This window comes from Bidens hawaiensis, unplaced genomic scaffold (genome assembly GCF_021521415.1).
Source record: "Bidens hawaiensis isolate Kalapana, Puna unplaced genomic scaffold, B.hawaiensis_p1.1 tig00020329_1, whole genome shotgun sequence".
Classification (NCBI taxonomy): Eukaryota; Viridiplantae; Streptophyta; class Magnoliopsida; order Asterales; family Asteraceae; genus Bidens; species Bidens hawaiensis.
The window spans coordinates 171,633-197,915 of record NW_027493092.1 but is presented as its reverse complement, the minus strand read 5'-3'; the positions used below and the strand labels follow the sequence as shown (position 1 = coordinate 197,915).

Sequence of the window (26,283 nt, the reverse complement as noted above, 5' to 3'; positions counted from 1 at the left end):
AACATCAACACATAAAAGAAATTTACAAGCTATTACATGTCTAGCACAATGGTCTACCTTCAGGTAATTGTTATGCCGTATACTTTATTAATCGACTGGAATGCGTGTCTTGTTATAAATAATATAACCAAAAAGAAAGATTTCAAAAATGTCAACAAATGATGAAACATTTATAAGCTAACGTATGCCTAGCACAATGATCTACTTAAATCCAATATGGTTGATAAAATGAATGCTACAAAAGACGGGTTCCGTTAAAAGAACATATCCGGTCCTTTCAGTTGAGCTTCAAGCCCGTTTCTGCAGGAAACGTCTTTCCTCGATGATTAAAGATCATAAAGTTCATGTTCGATGGTACAGACACCACCCTGCATTCAAAATATATTATATAAATTAGAAAGACATACCTCACTTATTTCACAAATACAAAGTTTCCGAATACCATGTGCATATTATGCCCAATATCATACAATGTGAGATTAAGTGAATGTTATTAAGGTTGGTACCATTTTTACATTATTATTTTGTAAGCAGTAAGTTAAAAGAGCAAAGAAATTAACACTAGATGTCATAATCAGAAAACAACAAACACCATTGAATTATGAGTAACCATTAAGCATCAATGATAACAAAAGAACTAGGCTATTAGTTGAAAATAAATGTACAATGTCATCACATCACACTTGATCAGTATAACACAGGTGGAAAAAAGAGCCCAAACGAAAACATACTGTAAAGACGAGTGTTTCCAAATTAATTGACATCAACAAAGTAAGCAAGTAATAAGACGGTTGACAATAACATTTGGTTTCACAAAAAGAGCACCTGATAGCGCGCCTTTCACTTGCGAACTGTTTAGACATATGCTAGTCATAAATATAATGTTGCTAATGAAAACCTTGTTAAGGTGTACGCTAGTCATAACAGATAATTGCAGGTAGATGTTAATAAGATCTAACATGCTTTGTTTGCCTTTAAACTTTACAATCAATTAGTTGATGTGTATTTACAATAGCAGTCGCCTATTTAATCATATCTTTAGTTTAGGCATTCGCTTAATACGCTAGTTAATCAAATAACGTGTGTGTTACATGTGTGTAACTCCATGTGTTAGCAAAAAATTGCGATATATAGTCAGTTGAAATAACATAAGTATTCACCCCTAAAGAAAAAACTTTCACCATATCAAAAGCTGCATTAGAATTACCTATTCTCGTCCGAATCCGGGAGTATCGATCGGAAATTCCCGGCCACGGTTAATCCGGCAAACAAACTCAAAATCAATACTAACATCAACTCAACCAGCACCTGCAAATCATAGAAAAAAGACCAAATTAGCCTCACAAAAACCCTAAATTACATACATGTATAAATCACATAGAAACAGAGTTAATGCGGAAAAATATCAGATATCGGTCCGGTCAAGGACTGATATCTTTAATATCATGTAAAATTCATATATATAGCAATTAAACATTAATAATTCAGTATAACCTTTTGCAAATTGCAAAACACTAACAATCTTAGCAAGTAAGAATTGATTAAAACATTGAACATTAAAAGTTGATAATTAAGACTTAAAAGATGATATCGAGAATATCGGTCAATATCATTGATATTATCGGTACCGATATTCTTATTTATATATCGCCAAGGGATTGATAACCGATATATCACTGATATCTCGGTGATATATCGACAGCATAGACAGAGAGAGGTTACTTCATAAGGAGGTCCGGTGAACTCGCCTTCCGTGATCTTGAGCATAGCTCTGTCTAATTATTAAAACAAATATTAGGTTTTAATTAATTACATTCACAGCTACAATTGATTAATAAAAAGGAAGAGATAGAGAGAGTTGGTTACATTGAACAGTAGAGTAAGCAGCGTGTAAGAGCATCGTAATTGCGACGATGCCGACGGCGAAGCTCGTATTCATTGACATGATCGCCGGCGATGATTGGAAATTGGATTTGGGTTTTTTTTGATTGATTGGATTTGGATCCCAACAAGAAATAAAAAATGCTAACGAAGACTTCTAATCAACTCACACTTTTTCCCTTTGAAAAAATAAGTTTTTAAATGTTTACATTTCTTTTATTGAAAATTGAATTTTAAAACAAAATTATTTATTTCATAAAACGATCAAGTACATAAAAACATAATATTGTCTCAAAAGAGAAAAAAACATTACAATTAAACTTCATCACTTGCTTCATCGTATATATCTATATTCGTCATGCATGAAAACATATAGGTTGTCAACATAAAGTTGAGCAAGTAACCATGATTTTTGTATATAATAATATTGAAAATGATAGTTCCTTGCGAAAATATGAACTACAACAATTAATATAACAATAATGTAAAAGGGCCATTTCCAATGTCCCAAACCGGTCGACTTACTCCGGCAACATATGATCATACTAATACCAATCATAACTCAAAAATAAACACATAGTCACATTCTCACATATCAGCTAATTGAACAATTTCATATCTACGCAAATAGTGGAATTATAGTGAAAATTATATATCTATTTAACTTGTGAACACATAACGCCCCCAAAAATGTAAAACGTTAAATATGGGGGTTGTGATCACTCACCTGGAAATGCAGATATTAACGAGAGAAAGAGTTAAGCAGGTTGGTTAGTTCTAGCGAGGATTTACGAATATTTGGCCTATAATTAAATTTATAGATAATATAAATAAACTAAAGGGTATAAACGAATAAAATAATAAAACACGACATAACGATTACTAATCGGTTTAAAATGGATTTGGAGTCGATAGGGGTTTAGGTACTATTGTAATTTAAAATATTATTAATTTAATTATTATTATTATTATTAAAACTTATGTTTGATTTTTCAAGTAGATACACCCCCTCCCCCCACGCACACTAACGGGAAAGTTAAATGAAATTTATTTCGAATGTTAATAGGTTATCAGTTTGGATTATTAAGCGAGTGATAATATATTAGTTCATTTTTCTTTATTTATAAGCATATATATAGTTTATTAAAGAAATATAACAAAAAGAAAAGAAAAAAACCAAAACCGGGTCCAGGAGGGTTAGAACCCACACCTGGCCGGTTTATGAGTCTTTTAACCATTAGGCTGGTGCTTTAATGTTGTGAATGATACAATACTTAAAACAGTTAAACAGATTTAGAAATTCATCCCTAATTTCACTATAAACCCTCCGGGTTGGTTCCAATTGATTGATGCTAATCAAAATTGATATGGGGTTAATATTTATTGCTTAAAAACAAACCAAATGCATATAACAATTACCTGTAACGTTAAAGAATTGAGGGTGATAGAAGGAATAAGGTTCATGGCTCTAGCTCGAATTCGATATGGGTCTTGACGGTTTCATAGCTTGCAATTAAGTTAGGGCTTAGCATTGTGATGTTGAGAAGATGGTGTGGTAAGGTTTAATTACATTGTAGACATGTTTAAGTAGTGTAACAAGATTGAAGGCAAGCGCGGTTAAACTTAGTCAGATTAGCTGTCAAATAATTAATATTTTCTACAATTAGAGTGTCGGTGGAATGCGTTTAAGGAAAAAGAATGATTTGGAGATGCCAATTTCCTTGATTAACTTGAGAATTGAGGAACAAGAAATGGGGGGGGGGGGTGCGTCGGTGGCGACGGAGGGGAGAAGGAGGGAAGAGGATTTTGATTAATTTTTGCAACTTGGTCCCTGGTCTTTAGTTGTGGGTACAAAAGGGGGCTTAAGTTTAGTTTAGGTGTAACATTCGTTAATTTTCAAACCTGAAACTCGGCCCACTTTAAATTTTTGGATTTTTTTTAATTTATAGATATATTTTTAATAATGTTTTGATTATCTTGGTTATGACTCCATTAACATTTCTTAATCAATTTTTTATGTTACAACTTTCAATTTACGATTTTATTCAAAGTTTTAAAAACATGTTCAATTCTATTAACTTCTTTAACTAATTCTATTAACTTCTTTGACTAATTTAACCAAGAATAGTTGGGGCGTCGATGAAGGCGAAGCGGGCTATGGTTTGCGTCTAACATGGTAGAAGAGTGCTGGGAACATCGCTTGAAATCGATGAAGTGAGGATTGGCATGGCGGTGATTGTATATATGGCAAATTTAGACTGAATAAAGCTAAGAAGAGAGACTTGGCGAAGAAGGCGCTTTTGAAGGATGAAGAATACGATGATTGGAAATGTGATCGGTGATTATAGAGCTTTAATTACATGTAGAAAAGAAGATGAGGCTAAAAGTATAAAAGACGAATAAAATAAAAGGATGATATATATGCAACGTAACTGATCATAAAGTTAAACGCTTGCTGAATAAAGCTAAGAAGAGAGGCTTGGCGAAGAAGATGGTTTTGAAGGATGAAGAATATGATGATTGGAAATGTGATTGGTGGTTATAGAGCTTTAATTACATGAAGAAAAGAAGATTAAAAGTATAAAAGACGAATAAAAAGAAAGGATGGCATGCAACATAACTCATAAAGTTAAAACGGTATGAGTAAAAGAATGTGTTTCTACACTCACAAAACAATGTCACATAAAAAAGTTCTGGGATGGGATTCGAGCCGCTCAACCGCCAGAAAGTAGCATGTATTCAAAAGTACCTGCACAAAACCTCAAATATAATATGTGTTATAATACGAAAGAATGCTACATGTATTATAATTTCTCGTTGCCACCTTTTCTTTTTTTTTTAATATGCAAAAGTTTAACTGTCATTTGATTTGAATCTTCATGCAAAATCCAAATATCCGATGATTATGGCTAAAGTAATCTGTACGTCATCATCATCGTACTCAGTATATCCCACCAATAGCAATGCTATGGTAGGGTATGAGGAGGGTAATCCGTACGTATTATATATAAATTAAGTCCATTATATTTGAGTTCAAGAAAATCTTAACGAATTCCTTCTCACAATCATCTTCTCCTCCAACAATGAATTCTGCTACACACCATAACACCACCACCGCCAATGTTAACCACACCGCCGCAACCGTTAATCTTGCCAACCAAAGAAAGCGCAAGGCTTCTACACTTTTAACCGGTCAAGTTAATCCTTGTGGGTGTCATTGTGCCGGTTCGACCGTGGCTGAGTATCTTGATTCCCTTCCGATCGGGTACCGATTCAAGCCTACTGATGAAGAACTTATGAGCCATTATCTAAAGAAGAAGCTCAAGAATCTAAGTCTTCCCAAGAGTCGGATTATCGAAGCTAATGTGTATGAAAATCACCCCAAGGATCTTGCAGGTATATACTTATTAATTATATGATGATCATTTATCACAAGCTTTTTATATTTTCATCAAAAACAATTTAAAAAACTGAAAAACTGTGTTGGTTAATAATATTTGTTAATAATAAAATTGATAAACTCGGCTAACTGTAGTGACTCTTGCTTATATATGCAGCTGCTTACCCACAAGCTACAGAAGATGCATGGTACTTTTTCTCGTCAAGAGACAAGAAGTATAGCCGTGGTAACCGACCAAGTCGAAATGCTGGTCCTGGTTTTTGGAGAGCCACGGGTGCTGACAAAGCTATCAAAGAAAACGAGACTACAATAGGTGGGAGGAAGTCGTTGGTTTATTATGAAGGGCGTCAACCAAAGGGGACTAAAACGAATTGGATGATGTATGAATACGTAGTAGACGAGGGTGGTTCAGACGATAAAAAGGTTTGCTATCTTTCCCTTTTGACACATAATCGTCGCATTTGATACTTTTATTCAGGTTGTAACTTAATTAATTTGATTATCTTTTGCATTGCAGTTTGATGACTATGTTCTATGTAAGATCTACGAAAAAAAGATGAAAGAAAAAGACGTTGCCTCCAATTCTCAGGACGAAAATCTCACAACGGACGTTAAGGATCAAAACGAGCAGGCTGATCAGAACAATGCGGTCACTCAATTCCCTACTCATCAAAGCATGAATAACAATATTGATCAAGTTATGGTTCCTAGTTATCAACAGGCTTATGTGGCCTCAAATCAAGATGTGCATACCACTCATCCTCAAGGAGAGAACAATCATGTGGTGGTTCAGCAATCTAGCCATAATTCAAATCCTACCATACAATATGTTGAAAACATATTACAAGTTCCGGTTTCTAGTCAACATATGGTTCCTGATCATCATCTGCCAATGTCTGTCCAAATGATGGCAACCTTTCAACCAGTAGTGGGTCAATCTTGTGCAACACAACTCAATCAAAAATACTCACATTTTCCATCAACACCGCAGCGGTCTCTATATCCGCCACCACAACATGGGCATGTGCATCCAGAGACGTATAGTTGTGATCCAAGTTCCAACCCACCATTGCCGAAAGAGGCACCAGCGGTTTTGCAAGGCGGAAATGAGGGTGATGGGCGTGCCAACCTCATAAGAAACATAGAACTTATGCTTGCCAAAGATGGATATGATTGGCTTAACACTGACTACGATTGCAAGTTCCAGTTTGATAAACTCGAGGAGCAGTTACTAAAGGTTGATGAGTCAGAGAAGCATGAAGAATCAAAGGTCGAAGACTGGATAAACTACTTTCTAGATCGAGAATGATATTAATCAGGTGTTACTTATCTACCTCATGTTGGATGCTGACTATCATTATGTACGTTTATGTTTAGTTTAACTGTCAAGTTTCATTATCTAATAAGCTTTTGCGGTTAATTAATAAAATATTTACAATTGTATGCAATTACCGGAACCTACAACGTACTAATATACGGATTACCACAGTTTACTACGGTTAATATACTAGTGATTGTTCGCAAATTACAAAAATCTACAACAAACACAAATCAACTTAATAATAATAATAATAATAATATGTTCTTTGTGTAAAATTTATCGGACTTTATAATGTATCAAAGCCTAAATTATAATTTTTGTCCTCTATTGTCTTCTAGATTATGTACTGGATGTTTAAAGAAATCCCTTTCACTCGGCATAGTCTTTCATTTGATTTTTTTTTCTTAATGACAAAATTATAATTTCTATCCTTTATAGTATTGTAAAGTATGGAATGAGCTCCTAATAAAATTATAATCGTTTTTTAACCATTTTTTTTATTTTTGTTTTTATATTTTATAAAGGTGTATAAATCACACCCACTTCCTAGCTAAATAAAGAAACAATTACAACAAAGGTACACCGATGTAACAACATGCCTAGCTAAACGGAGAAACAACTATAACGAATGTACATCGCCGCAACGCGCCGGAATAACACCTAGTTTGAATAAATAAGTGGTTTTCCAAACATGTAAGCTTGGTATGTGACATAATGCTATGCATATACTATAGATCCCTGCCGCAATAACCAAGACTTATTAGTTTTATAAAACTAGGCGGATACCCGCGCGATGCAGCGGAACCTAACCTTGGTAATCACGTTATAGATTTATGGGTGCTTCTTGTTTCGTTTGTAACCGTAAAACTATTTATTGGGATAAGTAGATTCACAGTTCTTATTTTAAACTCAATTTAATATCGAAGTACAAACGAAAACAGAACCTAACCATTGTTAATAGTTTGGTTTTGTTGGGTTTCAATTTTCGAAGATCTAGTTTCATTTTTCGCTGACCAAAAACTGTTATTAATGGTTTAGCTCATGATTTAATTTAAAACTATCAAAACCGGAAGGCAAACGACTATACGTAAAATTTTATTTTTTTAACTGAAAAAAACCATGACAATATCATACTCAAATTAAAAAGAATTAAATGCTCGTTTTTATGGTTCAATTTTTTAAAAAAAATATTAACGTACGAAAGGGTTATGATCATTTAAAAATTGTGGAGGTATTTGGGTTAAAAATGAAATTATATAGAATAAATGATTAAAAGATGAAGTATCAAAGTTATAATTATTCTTTAAATTTATAAAAGTTGGTTAAAATTGAGGGAGAAGTTTGTAATTGTTTTAAAGAAAAATGAAAACATGTGAGAGTTAATGTTAGAATGACTATTATAAATCCTTTAAAATTCATTGTCTTAATTTGCTCATGACTTATATATAATAATAATAATAATAATAATAATAATGATGATGATGGTTATTGAACCTTTTTTTACTTTATTATCTATTTTATTCTTTATTTTATTTAAACAGTTTACACTAGCTACTAAAAAAATGTAACTCTGGGATTGTTAGTCTTAAACTTATTATGTTTCTTCTTTTCATAAATGTTTTAATTGATGTTAACATGTTTGAACTTTCGGTTTTCTTTATTCTTTGTCATATACCCGACCCAACACGCGAGTCTTAAAACCCTAGCTAAATTTAATTGACAACTCAGACTGATTACCATTATAAATAATAATAATAATAATAATAATAATAGAAACGATTTATAAATTTAAAAAAAGAGAAAGAAAAAGAAAAAGAAAAAGGAAAAGGATTATGACGTCTGCTGACTTGTTGCCGTTATTCGGTTATATAATATAAAGAAATTCAGAAACTTGCAGTGATATCATTTCAAGAAACCCAGTCATCTCATTACTACTCCCGCCATGAAATCTGTTACCGCCGCGACTTCAACTTCGAGTAACGACTCCTGCATAGCCATTAATGAAGAAAGAGCTTCAACTGTAGATAATTACCTTGATTCTCTATCAGTTGGGTATCGATTCATTCCAACAGATCAAGAACTGATGACACATTACCTCTTGAAAAAGATCAAGAACGAGGCCCTCGAAACAAGATTTCTGAAGCAAACGTTTATGACACTCATCCAAAAGATATTGCAGGTATCATTTTTTGAATTAAATATGAAACCCTTGTCATTTCTTGATTTTCATCTCCTAGCAAATATTAATGCAATAATGATCTTGTACGTTTGATCAATTATGTTAACGAGTAATAATAATAATAATAACAACAAAATTAACCCTTGTTATTTCTTGATTTTCAGATCAGATAATCTAATATCTGCTGTTGCACTAGATAATATTGTAGTTTTTTCGTTGTATTGCTAATCGTAACTTTTTTAGATTTGAACGTTTGATCTTTTTCGTTAATGAATAATATGTTTTACTTTGAGTTTCCAGCAATGATATTATGAGTATCAGAATTATCGGTGGCCTTAATTTGGTCTAATTAGATGTTATATTGTAAACAGCAAATTACCCTGAAGCCAACGAAGGCGTATGGTACTTTTTCTCATCGAGAGAGAGGAAGTATATATAACGTTGACGCGGGTCCTGGTTATTGGAAAGCATCGGGTCAAGAAAAGGTTATCAAGGACAATGGGGACAAAATTCTTGGTGTCAAAAAGGGATTTTCTTATCTTGAAGGGCGCCTTCAAAACTCGACTAAAACCGTTTGGCTGATGCAAGAGTATGTTGTCAAGGGTTATGAAAGACAGCGGTCGGATGCGAATGACAACAAGAAGGTTCATTTGAAAATTGAAATCCTTTCCTTTTTGACCCCTAATGATTTGTTTACTTAATTTGAAAAATAATTGAAATTTTGATCATGTTTTTATTGCAGCTTGATGATTATGTTCTCTGTAAAATCTATAAAACTGGAAGGATGAAGGTTACTGATGATGAACACCCTCCTGCTGATCAGAACCGAAACGTGCTGCAGGCTGATCAGAACAATCAAAGCATGAATCCTACAAGTTACAACTAACCCTGCTAATGATCTTCCAGTTCGGCCGGCTTCTAACCTCATTGATTTTTCTAGTTTTTCAAGTATTTCTTAGCTGTTTCTTGTGTTTAAAAAGTAAAAACCCTCTAAAATGCATTCAGTGATTTCTAGCTATATCTTAATATTCATGAATTGAAGCATAAATAAGCTGTGTATGCAAACAATGTATCCTGGAATAATTTTTGCTGGATAGATGGTCATTTTGAGTTTATTTTGTAATATATAGGAGGCTAAACAATTAATCAGCTTTTGTTTACTATGGTTATATGTTTTTTTATTTATCTATTGTTTTCCAAATCGTTAAACTATATACTCAATAGTTAAGATTATTAATTAACCTAACGGATCAATAACGATGTATTAATTAAGCTGACATGATTATTACACTAGTATGTAGCTTGTTGAAAGATTAAATTTTCTCAACAGAAGCCGGCCATGACATGACCGGGCGTGTCACCCACCCACCCATGTCCCCTTGATTAAAACTTGATTTCGAGTTTCTAGGCATGCCGTGTTAATGTTGACATGTTCGCGTCCTTTGCATAAGCACCAACAAACCATAAGAACCCTATATTTTTCTTTACACATTTAGATTGAGCCTCAATCTTTTTAGTAAACCACCTAACAACACTTTTAATTTCTTATACCATTGGTTATGTATAACTCGTTTATGGAACATTAAGTAAACTAAAAATAAATAACTTATTACGTGATGCCCCATTTATTGTATGAATAACAAACCAAGTATCAAAAGGTAAAGGTTTTTTTTAATACAATGCTTATGTGGATCATATAAATAGAGAGAGTAATAACTTGATAAACTTTCAAGTGGGTTCATGGTTAGATAATCACGACTTGCTGAGTTGCTGGTTGCTATTTGCTTTGTGAGCTGGATAGGAATTGGGCCTTTTGTAGCTGATAAAGCATTGGGTTTATTACGGGTTTTACAACCAAAAAAAAAGAGAAAAAAAATGATTTTCGTTTTACACTTGAGGCTATATAAAGTTATAAGCAGGTGTTAGAAGAGTTTTCATACCTAATACACACATTTTATAGAGTTCATTCCAGCTTTCAATTGTTCTTTTTAAAGTTTTTGTAATCTAGGGTTTGGCTCATCTTATTGTTGAACCGATAATCCGACAGATTAAGTTAGAGGGTATTAGATTGTTACTTTGGTGATCTTGTCGTGTTTGATTTGTAATTTCCTCTGTGTTGTAATCAAATTGATCGTGACGAATAAAATTAATTGCTTCTGGTATCCATTTTTACACTTTGTATTCTCTCTCTAACACTGTTAAGGAAAAGAAATGATAAGACTGGATAGCGGAAGAAAGGAAAAGAAATTATATATTTAAAAGACATCCTCGAGTTAAAATAAAAGAATAGAAAAGAAAGTGTCAATTAAATTCTTGAGTTAAATAGGAATGAAAAGATAGGAAAAAAATTATAACTTTACAATCATGTCCTTATTATTGAGTTAGATAGGAAGGAAAAGATAGGGTCATTAATAATATTATACATGACTACAAACTTTCCTTCAGAATCAGGCCATATTTGGCTGGAAAGTTTTGAAGGAAAAAAACCCTAACTTTTCTTTCTATTTTCTTTCTTTTCTTTTAATGAAAAAACTCAAGAATGAAAAAAGAAAAATTTTCTTATTTTTTCTTTTCCAAACCTTTAAATAAAAAACTCAAGATAAATCTTCTTCCTAAACAACTCATTGAAATTTCAAGTTGCTAGGTTGGAACCAGTAAACAACTCATTGAAATTTCAAGTGCTTTTATCTTACTTGATTGTGTAGTTGATGGCTGCTATAAGTAACAAAATGTATCATCTATCTTTGGATGGTAGCTAGCCCTTTGCACGTATGGTTCATCATTATAGGTCTATTAGTAAGGTGAGTTTTAAAATGATGAAAATTTACCAGTCTCTCATTAATCTAAGAACTTATCATACTAAGGGCTTCTCCAAAGGATGGTTTTGGGAGTTTTTATGCATGATTTAGAGGATATAGATTGCCGATGTGGAGGAAATATAGTTTTTGCGGAGGAAGGGTCAAAATTGATTTGTGTTAGAGAGATTGAGAAGAGAGAATATAAGAGAGACGATTGTGAAGTTAAGAAGACATTAAAGAGAAAGCATGGGCGGGTGTCATGTGGCCGACTTTCACTCCCCCTATTTGGGATGGTTTAAAAGAGTAAAATTAATGAAAAATTATGAACTATAAGTAGCTTAAAAAAATAGGTTTTGACATAGTTGTAAATAGTAATGTACAATTGATCGAGTCACATATGTACATGTTATCAAAGTTGACTCACGTTTAGTTTTTTATTTTATTTTGCATAAACATTGTTTGTCCTATTCGTTATTCTAATAATACAGTATAATGTTTTATATATTTTGAATATATTTTTTACGACATATTTATGTTTATCTACACTTCAATACATTGTTTTCTTCAAATTGAACCGTTCGATCACATTTTTCTTCAAAGGTAGCATATGTCTTAACCTAACAGCAATAATTTGTGGCCACAAAATTAAATATAAACTGCTCAAAGCCTATTCATTCGCATATATGTACTCTTTTGTCGATTACAAAAAATATTAATCATTAGTGATATTTAATTTTCCATAGCTTATCTAAAGTTAAGTTATCATACACAGTATTTTAAATCTAAGAATGGTACCAGACACAATAAATAGTAAAATATAACATCATGCCGGGGGTAAAATATAATGTGGGCTAATATAGCCGATGGTAAGGAAAAAAACACAATGACAAAAATAAAATAAAGAAAATACAATGATCATAATAAAATTTTTTAAATCTACAATCTAGAAATCTAAAAACGAAAACCTAAACTCTAATATCGTATAGTTCGACGAAACCAACGCCGCTAGTTTGAGCTCAGTCGAAGTCCGTTTAGTACCCTTCCAACGACTTTCTATTTTGAGATCAGACTATGTATTTGAACCCAACCCGCCTTATCAAATAACATTTTCATTATTTTTATATTAATAAAACACCCATACTAACTTGCATCATATCAAATATATCTATCATATTTGTGTTAAAAATATAATATATCCATAACTAAAAAATAAAAATATTTTTTATAGTAAGAAATTCAAATTGAATTGTGATGATTATCGCCAAATCTGTATTATATATATTTAATAATTTGAGTTCAAATTTTCAAATTGAATTATCATCACGATTATCGCTAATCTGTAATTAGTACATATATATTTTACAAATTGAGTCCAAAAAAATATTATGAGTTTCATCTGTTTATTTCAGAGAGGCACCATCAACAACACCAACAACACCACCACGGTCGTCAATCTTGCCAATTAATGGAGGCGATGAAGGTGGTTAACAATGAGAATATTCTAAAGAACAGGATTTGCGAAGCTAAATGTATATGCAAATCACCCCCAAAGATCTTGCCTAATTACTGAGAAAATGTGAACAGCCAAATGTGATAATATAATACGTACCTGCAAGATATTGTTGGGGTGATTTTCGTATACATTCGCTTTGATCAGACGTCTTGTTTCTTGGAAGGTTCTCTCATTCTTGATCATCTTCCACAGAAAATGGATCCAAGTTTCAATCCATAATACCGCGGCCGTTTTCGAGAATGTGAAACTTTTTTGGTCAGAAGGCGAAAAAAAATGTAGGCCTTAAATTTTGTTAGAACGACTGTCTTACGTGTTAGGCCACCACACTCTCTGATTTGTAGAGTCGTGTTGTCCCACTCTGGCCAGACTATGTTGTCTTCGCCGGGCCCCACTTCGCCAGGCCCCACTGGCTTCAAAGTTTGGCTTGGATGTTCCCGGGAAATCATAACGTCGTTGTGCCACCACAAGAGCAGAACTCTCTAGCGTAACACAAGATGGAATTAAAACCCGGGTGGGCTCGGGATTCAAGCTAACAACCTCGCAAGACGTAGTTCAAATTCTTCATTGTCAATATCCACCCAAAATGCCACAAGTGATGATCGAACTTGGGTCTCCATTGAAAATAAAAATATTTACAAAAAAGGTTATGGGCTTAATTGTGTAACAAAATGAAAGTTATGAGATATCCATGTGGGCTTAATTATGTAAGTAAATTTGAAGACAACATGTAGTCTAAGTAAATTTGAAGAAACGGGATGCTGGTGTGGTGTGCTCCATCTGCGTGGCTCGCGGACTACAACATATAGTCTAAGTAAATTTGAAGGAACGCCTTTCATACTCTAATAAAATTTCATTAATTCAGAAAAACCCATACATTGATACGCACAAATATTATAATTTAATGATTATATGTAAACTAGTATTTAGTACTAGCGCATTACGCAGGTATGTGAGAAAAAAAAAACCATAAACTTTATGTGACAAAGAAAAAAAAACCATAAACTTTTGAAAATGTTAACCCCATTCAAAACATAATTGAAAAGAACGTTTGAAAATTTGTCACAAAGATATTCATAAACTTTGTACAATACACATTTCCAACTTTGCATATCAACATGAAACTAATATATTTCATTACAGAGATAAGTTATATACATATTTTTCATTGTCTTCATCTTGCTATACTATCCTCAAATTTACAAAAGATATATGGTAGTTAACTAATTCTAGCCGAACTGGTTAATGATATTTGCAACATCCCTTTTTTACAAGAAAAAAAAAAGAAAAAAGAAAAGAAGAAGAACGACAGCATTGCTACTTGCCTTGATTCTCTTGTCCACACGTAAAACAACAGCAACAACAATCATACCCAGTAAATCCCACACGTAGCAAAACTATTAGTAGAGTCTGAGGAGGGTGAGATGTAGGCAAACCTTACCCCTGTCCCTGGGGAATAGAGAGGCTGCTTCCAAGGGACCCCCGGCTCCAGAAACAAACAACATAATAGTAGAATAGCAAATAACGTATAAAATAGACTATTGGGAAAGTGTAATATTTAGTACTAACGAGAAAAAAGTAGATAGAATAATTATAATAAATAGCAGTATTAGTAGTAAGATAAACAATAATAGTAACAGAAACAAATTATACTAAGTAGGTAAGGTTATGACTCTAAGATATATTTCCAAAACAAAACTATATTATCTCCCTAGAAGTTTTTAACCTTAATCCTACGTCTCCACGTCTTCAAGAAATCATATCATCAACCATATCCTCGGAGAGATGCATGTTTATCAAATCATGACTAAGATAAACAATAATTGTCCACATGAACTGATTCGTAATTAATGAAATTTGAAGTTACAATATTAAAAAGTTGTACGGTTAATTTTGTTATTATTGGAATTCAAAGACTACAACAATAAAAGGTTGTGGGCTTAATTACATAACTAAATGAAAGTTAAAAGATATCATATGTAAATAGTTAGTATCGTTTCCAATCATGCAAAATTAGTACCAAATGTAACATAATTGAAACAACGCCAAGTTTTAGTTATAATTCGAATTTTGAATCTAAAACCGCAGATGCTATGTATCAAAAATCGAATCAAAATTTGAATTTGTGATTTTCAAATTGAATCGAAATTTAAAGTTGTGATTTTCGACTAGAATCAAAGTTTGAGATTTTGAAGCCGATTCGAATAATAAATTTACCTAGAATAACTAACTAAATGATCCACCTTTAAAAGTTGCATTCATAGATACAAATCATCCGAGTTTCATAAGTATTCAAAGATCAAAGCATAACGAACAATTGCATTATTAAGCTAAAATAGAAAACTGATACACCATAAACAAGACAAAAAATCAGTTTTCAAAAGCTAATATTTTAGTTTTGCAACTCAGGGCAATGCAAAGGGAAAATTGCAACATTTTTCTACCTTACCATACCATTGATGACGACGACGAATTCCCAATATCTTTAAATGGAGATCTCACCAAGTTACACCATTTTCGACTACCGTCACTCAATGGGTTTTCCTTAAATCGTGAACTCAATATCCGTTTCTCCTTTGCAAGTTGTTTCCCGAGTGACAATGTTTGTGAGTCTCTCTTAATATCGATAGCATCACGTTGTCCCTTCATTCGGCAACTCAACCCGTTCTTCACCTCCCGTTCAATTTGTTTACCTAAAGATATAATAGCATTATTGGGTGCCGAGTCAAATTCTTTCACTTGATTCTTCTTCAACTTATCAAGTTCACCCTTCACAATATTAACCTCGGTTTGAAGCGTGCTCGCCTTTGCTTCATACTCGACCGCCTTCTCTTTCCATTCTTCAACCTTTAACCACCAAAATGATACAATTTAACATTTGGATAACAATATAAGGATGTGCATGGGTCGGTTTTGAGCTTAAACCGAACTAAAAACAGACACTTTGGTTTTTGAGTTTTTTAAAACTATTTGATTTGGGTTTTTCCAGTTTTAAGTTTTTTTTGTTTTACCTTTTGTACTTTTCTGGATAAAAAATATTGGCCAAAAAAAATGAAATTTGGCTTAAATCTTTGTTAATTAACAATTAATTGATCACTATAAGTTTGGGCTAAATTATTTGGATTTCACTACTTACTAATTTTCTTAAAATTATTGAACATTCAAAAACTCAAAATTAAAATCCGTAAACTCGGTTCGGGTTTAATAACACATGAACCGAAAACGCACCAAAAATTCGGTTTCATAAGAACATAAAACCAAATTGTCACTTGTGTTTGGGTTGGGTTACTTCACTTCGGTTTTCAGGATACGAATCCATTTTTCAGTTTCATCTACACGAGTACGAGTGTGCTTACCTCAATCAAGAGGGATTGAACTTCTTGATTTGAAGCAAGAGCTTGAGTCTCCCAAAAGTCTTTTGAAGTTTGAAGCTCTTGCATGTCTTGTCTCAACTGTCCAAGCATCTCCTGCATTTGTGACCATTGTTCGGTATCTGCACGCACTTGCTCCGCCATCCTCCTCACCAGCACCTTGCAACGGCCCGAGCATTTGCTGTCGCCTTCTCGTGGCACCAATGGCTCCTGTCACAAAAAGTGGTTTCTTGATTTATAGCAAGAAAATCAAGAGAATGTGATCATTTGATTTATAAATTATAACTAACAACCTTTGGTTGATCATAGAATCTGTTAGAGAAAGACAAATTGCCACTATAATCGATTCGTTTTGAGGTCGAAGCAGAACCCGTAACCGAATTGTTAACGAATGGTCTATAATCTTTTTCCATCTGATCAACACTTCCCTTTGACTTTTGACTTTTTTGAGTCAACATTGAGCAATCTCCGTTGACTTCACCAATATAGCTACTCTGCAACTCCTCTAGTTTCTCTGTTAACTTCTTTACTTCTTCCTCCAACACTACTTCTTTGTTCTTCCCTTCACAAAGCTTCTTTCTTCCCTGTAAAACATTTGGTACATTAACTACTTAAACGTGCTTGAGCCTAATAAAAGATTAAAAGCTTAGTTTAAGAAAACGAGTCCAAACACAAGCTTCACTTATCGAGTAGCTTTCTTTTATAGATTTTAAATAATATGTATATTTTTTTAACAACAATTTTATTTCCACTCAACATCCTCTAATTTTGCACTTGCAAGGTTTTGAATGTATCACCTCCATTTTGAAAGAGTGAACACCATAGCACTAGACTGCTGTTATTAATAAATATTATTGTTATTATATTAAAAAACTAGGATATAGCCCGTGTAATACACGGGCAGTTAAAAAAAATACAACCAAAAAGTTAAATTTAATAATATACGTAATAACATATCTTATCGTCTCAAAAACACATTAAAATATATTTATATGTCTAAAAATATGTTTAATACCACATATTATTATCTTATGGATTAAATTAAATAGTATAAATAGGTAGATTAAAATTAAATAGCTTATTAGGTGTAAATTATAATTTTGGAAATTGTTGAGGTGGAATCCCATGTGGATAGCTTAATTAAAAGCCATGTAGAAACTATGTTTTGCTTTAATATAATAGTTAGATAATGGCATAATATATAATATATTACATATACAACTTTTAGTTAATTATAAACATATTCATAAATAATTAAAAGTGTACATTTTAATTAAGAAAATTAAACAAGTGAGCTAAGCTTTAGAAATAAAGCTCAAAACAAGCCAAACTTAAATACTCATACGTAAGTTTAAAATGTACCGCCTCCATTTTGAAATGATGAACACCATAGCGCTAGACCGTTATTATTAATAAATACTACTATTATTATTATATTATAAAATAACGACATAATATATGTAATATATTACATGTACAACTTTTAGTTAATTATAAACATATTCATAAATAATTAAAAGTGTATATATTAATTAAGGAAAATAAACAAGTGAGCTAAGCTTTAGAAATAAAGCTCAAAACAAGCCAAACTTAAATACTTGTATGTAAAACGAGCTAAGCATAAGCGTAGTCGAGCTCAAACTTGGCCCTCACTCACAATCAATAATGTCATAACAGAATAATAATAATCAAAATAATAACTAACCGATGCAACACTTTTTAAAGCAGATTTAAGTGTTCTTTCAATTCGAACTTGATTCTTCTTCAATTTCTTCAACACAAACTTCCTTTCCATACTCAAAACATTACACTCCTCCCGCAACATCTCCGCCTGAGACCTCCACCCCTCCTCAGCCACCTGACCACCACCACCACCACCGTCATCTTCCACCGCCGCCGGAGAACGCGTAAACTCTCTCTCCACACCAAACAAGCTCTCCAGCTTCCCCTTGTAATTATAAGTCTCTATAACCTCCGTTGGTTGTTTACTACTAGTGTCTCTGGTTTTCCTCCGGCGAGTAGTATGTCTTCTAGGTAAGTTAGTGATTATAGGGGTGGTTGGTAGGGGTGAAGTGTGCCATTTGACTGATCTCCTAATACATCTGGTTGACATTGTTGTTGACTTAACTGTTTGAGATATAATTACTGTTATAAATAATGGGTTTGAGAAAGAGAGAGAAAGTAGGTAGCGTGCAGGGTAACCTCGTAAGAAGGAAAGAACATGGAGTTTAATTAATTAAATTCGCATGAAGGCCTTTTGTGGTTTGGTATTCTTCGAACTTCGAGGAACCAACAACTTGACGACGGCAATCAACAGGCAGTCGTGGACTCATGGCTCATGGGAATGCCACGGACGACGGAGCCTCGTGTTTTAATTAATGTAATATTCGTACATTCTTTTTCTGGTAATAAAAATTCATAATATTTAAACACTACGCTTGAGAAGCTATATATTATACTGCGTAATTAATTTATACGTATGATAAATAAGTTGATTACGTGACCAGTGAATAAGTGGAAGCAGGATTAAATGATTTGGAGTTCATTGCAATAAAAATGAAAGATCATATCATCATGAATCTTAAACTAATGAAGTGAAATAACAATTTTTAACAAACAGGATAAGCATAACCACAATATCAAAGCATTACTAACGTTAGGTGTCAATGTTTGGGTTTATTGGGCTTTCAAAATAGGCAAATTGGAAATAAATAATTCAAACTTTTATGTATTGTCCGATAATAATCCCAACTTTAAAAATCACTATTAGCAGTCCTAACTTTCAACTATCTTTGTCTCAGTTGACCTCTGTTAAAAAACATTTAACGTCGTTATGTTTTTTTCCCCGCCAACCCTTCCCCCGCTCTACGGACGACCCACAATGTTTTGGGCCGACCCGACCCGTTTCTACCCGACCCGGTTTTGGCTTTTTCCACATGCATTCATCAATCAAAATCAAACGCTAGGCATGTTCAAAACATTGCAAAATGCTATTGGTTTTACAATATTATCATGATTGCATGAACGATCCATAATGGTTTGATACTTTTTTTTGGATGGCGGTATTACATTCACAAAGCGACTAGCAACAGCTAGCCACCAAAAGGGGCAAAAGTTTTAACTTTCAAGCTTTGAACATCAATTTTACACCATCTAATCCAATCCACTTCGATTTCCTTCGATATTGAAATCACCCATAAGAAGCTTATGACTTTTATATTATCCATGATTTAAGTAGAACATGTACTAACGCCATTGAAGATCTTTTCATCCCCCCCCCCCCCCCCCCCAATATATACCAAATTGTGACGCAAAAGATTGCTTGAATTGCTATGCGATTGATTTTGGCCCAATCCATCATCGTTTTAAAGATTGCTTAGTTTGATACTAAATGCTTTCTAAATCAGTCGGAAACTAAACTGTTTGATACGGTTTTAAAGAGTAAAATAAAAACATTTAACGGATATCATCGGTTTGAACTTCAACCGAACAGTTAAGGTTCACACATTGAAATAGCAAAATGTCAAAACTAAACGTTAGTTTAAGTCAACAGGATGAAACCAATTATTTTACATGTTGCAAAATAGGTCATCACGATGGCAAAAGTTTGTTAGCCGTCTATTGTTTATAGCTTTTGGGAAGGGTACGCTGTACGCATCATGCATTTAAAACTTAAATAAAATGACAGCAATCGCACCATACGAGGTATATGTTACATTTGCAATGCTATTCAATGTTCATGTTTACATATTCTAGTATCTAATATTTGACACTTTCCAATAATATTCTGTTTAATACTTTAATTGCTGCAACCCTGCTCTAGCATTTAAGTTTCTTTTATTTATATTATACCAACGCATTAGTTTTTTTTTTCTTTTTTTCTATTCCATATTAAATTTCTCTTGAAAATATACATCATATTTTCTTATATGTGCTTAGTCCAATTTTCAATATAACTTAAATAAAATTGTACTTTTTGTCTAAATAAAAATAGTTCAAAGTTTTCCAATTTTCTTACTTGTTTTAATTTAAAATTTGAGACATAGACCACACCCATATATAAAGGATATAGCCTAGGCGACACCCGGTGGATGAGAGACCCGCGAACGCTACATTGTGTAGTTCCGTCCATGCATATTTAATTGGAGACTGGCACGGTAGCAAGGCCCCTATCAATGGTGGGTATATGTTTAAGGATATGTAAAATTTAGTAATCTGAACAACTTTTTTTTAGAATTTTAATAATTTCAAGTATTTATACGCTACTTGTCATTAAACTTCCTTTTATTGTTTATAAACTCGAATGGAACAAACTCAACTTATTTACTCACTTCAAACATATCATTTCTAAGGTACAACCGCATAATAGTTGCACAACCCATGTTATCGTGGTCACCACTCACCACACTAATCTAACATGGAAGCTATGCATGGACTTGTGGATCTTAATCCTCAACACCAAATGACCTAATAATAATTCTACGAATGTCATCTTTGTTTGAGGGTTACTAACAAGTTCATGTTCTAAATAAAAGGAGAGGATTCGACTTTCATAAGGTAAATTGACAAAAGAAAGTGTTGCGAAATGAATGAAACGAGTTAGAGAGCCCTGAACAAAGTTTTTAGGCCCCAATGGGTGTGCCATTTGATTTAATTTAATTGAACATTTAGGTCGAAGGTAACATTGTCTATATTATTAGAAAACCTTATTGTTTAAAATAGTGAAGTTAGAATAGAAAAATAGAAATGATTAGTACAAAATTTGTATATTTAACTGAGATGGTCCAATGGACACACCCGAGTTAGAGGTCAATTATTATTACACTCGAAAATATTGGTTTGTCTTTTCGTAATCTAAAGGGGTCGTTTTGTATATGGTTTTTCCCAATTGAATGTTTAATAATGTTTTGTACACTCCAATTATTCATTATATCTCACTATCACCAATTTATATGGGAAATATCAGGGATGACCCTGGTTTGTCAGGGTTCGAGTCCTGATTGTTTCAAAGTGATATACAGAGGGAAAAGATTGTAATATTCATTGGTTGTATTATATCATATACAAGACAAAAAGTCCTTCAATATATAGGCTTTACAAAGAATACTAAAAAGGAAATACAATCAATCGTGGCTGGAAATAAGAATTGTGAACTGTCTTTGACTGATCCATGATTTACTCCAAAAAATATTTTCCTTTTAACACTCCCTCTCAAGTTGAATAGTGGGATTGTCAAAATTCAACTTGTTTAAACAATTTGCGAAGATTCTTCCATTTGTGGCTTTGGTTAGGATATTAGCAAGCTGATCTTTTGATTGAACAAAGGGTAGCTCGATAATTTTTGTTTCCAATTTTTCTTTAATGAAATTTCTGTCAACTTCCACATGTTTAGTTCGATCGTGTTGTATAGGATTTTCAGAAATTTGTATAGCGGCTTTATTGTCACACATAATTCTACTAGCTTTATTTTGTAGAAAACCAATCTCAGTTAGAAGTTTCCGTATCCAGAGCACCTCGGCTAGACCTCGTTCTATCCCTCTGAACTCAGCTTCAACACTCGACAGAGCAACCACCTTTTGTTTCTTACTTCTCCATGTAACAAGATTCCCCCCGACTAAGGTGAAGTATCCTGAGGTTGACCTTCTAGTTTCTTTATCTCCAGCCCAATCTGCATCTGTGTATAGTTGGATATCTAGATGCCCATTTGATTTAAACAAAACTCCATGGCCAGCTGTTCCTTTAAGATACCTAATTATTCTACTCACTGCTTCCATATGGGAAACTTCTGGTTTATGCATGAACTGACTCACCACACTTACAGCATAGGCTATGTCAGGACGAGTATGTGAAAGATATATCAGTTTTCCCACCATTCGTTGGTATCTTTCTTTGTCTGCTAGTTCAGATCCATCTTCTCTATGAAGTTTGAGATGTGCCATCATTGGAGTATCCGCAGGTTTGCAATCAATCATCCTTGTCTCTGCGAGTAAGCAAGAATATACTTCTTTTGACAAACGAATATTCCTTGTTTAGACCTAAGAACTTCAATACCAAGAAAGTATTTAAGTCTACCCAAGTCTTTCATCTCAAATTCAGTGGCCAGGTTTTCTTTTAACCTATTAATTTCTTCTTTATCGTTCCCAGTGATAATCATGTCGTCAACATAAATAATCAGACATGTTATCAATTTACCATTTCGTTTAAGAAACAAAGTATGATCCGAGTTACTTTGTTTGAAGCCATATTTTTTCATTGCCAAAGTAAACCTCCCAAACCATGCTCGTGGAGATTGTTTCAACCCATAAAGTGATTTCTTTAGATGACAAACTTCACCCTTTTTAAAATCTTCTGTGAGCCCAGGTGGTGCTTCCATATAGACCTCTTCGTTCAGTTCTCCATGTAAGAAAGCATTTTTGACGTCAAATTGATGAAGAGGCCAATCTTTATTTGCTGCTATTGAGAAAAGGACTCTGATTGTATTAATTTTAGCAACCAGAAAAAAGGTCTCGGAATAATCGACTCCGTATGTTTGAGTGTACCCTTTTGCAACTAATCGAGCTTTGTATCTTTCAACGGTGTCGTCCGGTTTATGCTTTATAGTGAAAACCCAACGACATCCCACCGGTCTTTTCCTTGACGGAAGTGTACATTTCTCCCATGTTTCGTTTCTTTTCAGTGCATCCATTTCGGCTTTCATTGCGTCTTTCCAATTTTTGGACTCTAAATCCTGTTTAATAGTAGTTGGAGTTTCTTCAAAGTATAGAGCGGATATAAATGCCTTAGCTTCTTTTAAAAAATTTCCTATTACAACATTTGTCATAGGATACTTGGAATTTCAAGCTTCTTTCTCCGGAGAGTGTCTTTTGGGAGGAACTCCTCTATTAGATCTTGGAGGAAGAACATATCTTTCTGTTGTCTCTCTCATTTTCCCGGTTTGTTCATCAACCGCCCGTGTTTCAGTTTGTTCATCATGTAACGGCTCAACTTGTTCTGTTGCAACTTCATTATTACTAGTTGAATCAAAATCAGAATTGGCTTGAACGGTTTGAGAGTTACTTACCTCAGGCACCAGGTTAGGAGGATCATGTTCAGTGGCACTGATTGTTGGTGTCATGGATTGTGGAGAAGATGACTCAGCTTGAGTACAGTGATTTACTTCTCCGATGATAGCACCCATCTTAACCAACTCAATGTGTCATTATTTTCTCTCTCCCCCTGACCAGTGTGTTGGGTATTACAGAAGTATTCAGTTTCAAGAAAATCACAGTGTATTGTAGTAAAAATGTGACGTTTCTTTGGACCGTAACACCGGTATCCTTTTTGGTTTACACCGTATCCCACAAATACACATTTTTCAGCACATGGATCAAGTTTGGTACGCTTAGTCTTAGGTATGTGGACAAAGACAGAACATTCGAAAACACGAGGTTCAATGGTAAGAATAGAAGGTACTGTAGTAAATTCGGATAGGGTTTGAAGAGGGGTTTTAAATTTGAGGATCATGGTTGGTAGTCAATTTATGAGGTATGTGGCGGTGGCCGAAGCTTCAGGCCAGAATGTTGTAGGAACTTGAGACTCAATTAAAAGAGCCCGGGTTATTTATAGAAGAATGCGGATTTTTCGTTCAGCGACACCGTTTTGTTCGGGTGTATGCCGACAAGAAGTTTGCTGAATCATTCCTTCTTTTTGGAAAAATTGTTTCTTAGAGTTGTTCACAAATTCTCCTCCATTATCAGATCGAAGAATTTTGATTTGTTTTTGAAATTTGGTTTTAATCATGGTATAAAACATAACAAACTTATCAAAAACTTTGGATTTGTGTTTTAAGAAGTAAATCCATGACATGCGAATACAGTCATCAATAAATAGAAGGAAATACCGAAAGCCTTGCCCCCTGGTGATTTTTTCCGGACCCCACACACCAGAATGAATTAAATCAAATGGTTACCAACTCTAGTATTATTTGGTTTAAAAGTATTTCTATGACTTTTAGCCAAAACACAAGTCTCACACTTCAACAATTTATTCGAAGGAAAGAGTTTAGGAAATAAATATTGTAAATAACCAGTAGATGGGTGTCCAAGTCTTCTGTGCCATAACCATGCTTCTCTATCTGCTGTTCCATGAGCCAACATTACAGTACCTTGCTGAGTCACTTCATCTACATAATATAGTCCTTGTCGTTCAGTGCCACGTCCAATGATCATTCCCGTCCTGATGTCCTGTAATATGCAGAAAGTAGGATGCATTAGAAGTGTGCAATTCAATTCTTTTGTCACATGACTTATAGACAATAACTTGTGTGACAAGGATGGTATATATAGACAGTTTGGTAATCTCAATGTTGGTGCCCCCTCCTTCCACTGGCATAATACCCCCGTTTGCAGTTTGAATATGCGTTTTTTGTGGTTTAGCCATGGATTTAATGTCAGACATATCAAAAGTCATAGTGTCTGTGGCACCACAATCGAAAATCCAAGAATTAGAATATTCATCTTTGGTTTCCATATTAGCTATTCCGAGATTTACTTGTGGTCCACCATATTTTGTTTTTAATAAAACATTAGTTTTAATATTGGTGACTTTGGGGGGCCTTGTTGTCAATTTTGAAATAAAAATGTTAGAGAGAAAATTAGGTTTTGAAGGGTCTGAAGTTAAATCCTCAACCCTTCTACCTGTAACATCGATGCCTCCAATTTGATCAGATGCAATTCCACCAAACCCTCTGGTATGATTCTCGCCGTCGTTGTTGGTGGCCTTAGGGTTGCCCGCGGCAACCGATGTCTCTCCTTCCTTCTTCCCTTTCTTGTGACCATCACTCCACCATTCCGGATAACCCACGAGTTTAAAACACTGATCTTTTGTGTGTTTGTTCATACCACAGTGGGTACATTTTAGCTTGGATTTGTCAACTCGGAGTGAGGATCCACTCTATTTGGTACTTGGGTCAGCCCGACACTGTCCTTGTGTGGCGTAGCCGGCCCCTTCAGTGACCTCAGAGGCAGCCAAGCCGGCGCCAATGCCGTGTGATGGTGAAGGGACAGACCCAAGGATGCTTTGGTGTGCTGTTTCTTTTCGAACCGCTGCATATGCCCCTTCTGCCATTGGTAGTGGGTCCCATATGAGTATCTCTCTCTTACTGGGATCGAACTGTCGATCCAAGGCATTCAAAAACTGGAATAGTTTTTGTTCAAATCTGATGTTGTTGTAGGTGGTGATGTCGACGGTGCAGATCATCGAGTTTGGGTCTCGCCACTCGATTTCACCCCAGATTCCTTGCATCACAATCCAGAATTCTTCAAGCGGTATGCCATTTTGTTTAAATTCATTTGCCTTGACGTGCAAATCAAACGTCTGCAACTTATCTTTTCCGCTGCTATAAGTGACCACTAGAGTGTCCCATAGCGTTTTCGCGATGGGAAACTCAGTGAGGTTGCTGGCCAATGATGGTTCTATGTTTTGGATAAGCCATGAGAAAACCACCAAGTCATCTTGTTCCCAGCTTTCATATTTTTCGTCGGATAGATTTGGTAGGTTTTCGGAGAGATGACTTAATAATGTTTTTGATTTTCCTCCAATGGCTACACGAATCATTCTTGCCCAGAGGGCATAGTTTTGGCTATTCAATTTAACGTTGATGGTTAGGTTGTCAGAAAGTTTGTGGTTTGAGGTTTGGGTAGTGAGGCTGTTTTTTAGTATATTGGCTATTTGGATAGAAAGGTCATTGTTGATCAGGTTGCTGTCTTCGGTCATAGCTACCTTGTGGATTTAGAAAGAGGTAGATGATGAGTAAAGAGTATAGGGATCTCTTACCGCTCTGATA

The 26,283-nt window shown here is 34.2% G+C and overlaps 2 protein-coding genes across 2 annotated transcripts; both read right to left on the bottom strand.

Annotated features, from left to right (window-relative positions):
- Nucleotides 1-129: 129 nt before the first annotated feature.
- On the bottom strand, nt 130-1,980 carry LOC143560407 (membrane magnesium transporter-like). Its single transcript, XM_077048715.1, has 4 exons — nt 1,867-1,980; nt 1,723-1,775; nt 1,208-1,308; nt 130-368 (listed from the first exon to the last, which is right to left on the bottom strand). Exons 1-4 carry the CDS (start codon nt 1,943-1,945, stop codon nt 278-280), a joined length of 324 nt encoding a protein of 107 aa, XP_076904830.1. The 5' UTR covers nt 1,946-1,980; the 3' UTR covers nt 130-277.
- Nucleotides 1,981-15,414: 13,434 nt separating this feature from the next.
- On the bottom strand, nt 15,415-18,573 carry LOC143560424 (uncharacterized). The gene is made up of 5 exons (XM_077048728.1): nt 18,166-18,573; nt 16,754-17,044; nt 16,446-16,670; nt 15,544-15,936; nt 15,415-15,432 (listed from the first exon to the last, which is right to left on the bottom strand). Exons 1-5 carry the CDS (start codon nt 18,571-18,573, stop codon nt 15,415-15,417), a joined length of 1,335 nt encoding a protein of 444 aa, XP_076904843.1.
- Nucleotides 18,574-26,283: the final 7,710 nt, after the last annotated feature.

Bases quoted from the DNA above. Each gene is read 5' to 3' on its own strand.
- LOC143560407 (XM_077048715.1), bottom strand. From the start codon at position 1,945: ATGTCAATGAATACGAGCTTCGCCGTCGGCATCGTCGCAATTACGATG. The intron at 1,309-1,722 runs GTAACCTCTCTC...TATGATTTGCAG, and splicing joins TCACCGGACCTCCTTATGAA to GTGCTGGTTGAGTTGATGTT. The intron at 369-1,207 runs GTAATTCTAATG...TTTTGAATGCAG, and splicing joins CCGGATTCGGACGAGAATAG to GGTGGTGTCTGTACCATCGA.
- LOC143560424 (XM_077048728.1), bottom strand. From the start codon at position 18,573: ATGTCAACCAGATGTATTAGGAGATCAGTCAAATGGCACACTTCACCC. The intron at 17,045-18,165 runs GTTAGTTATTAT...AATGTTTTACAG, and splicing joins CTTTAAAAAGTGTTGCATCG to GGAAGAAAGAAGCTTTGTGA. The intron at 16,671-16,753 runs GTTGTTAGTTAT...TTTTTGTGACAG, and splicing joins GATTCTATGATCAACCAAAG to GAGCCATTGGTGCCACGAGA.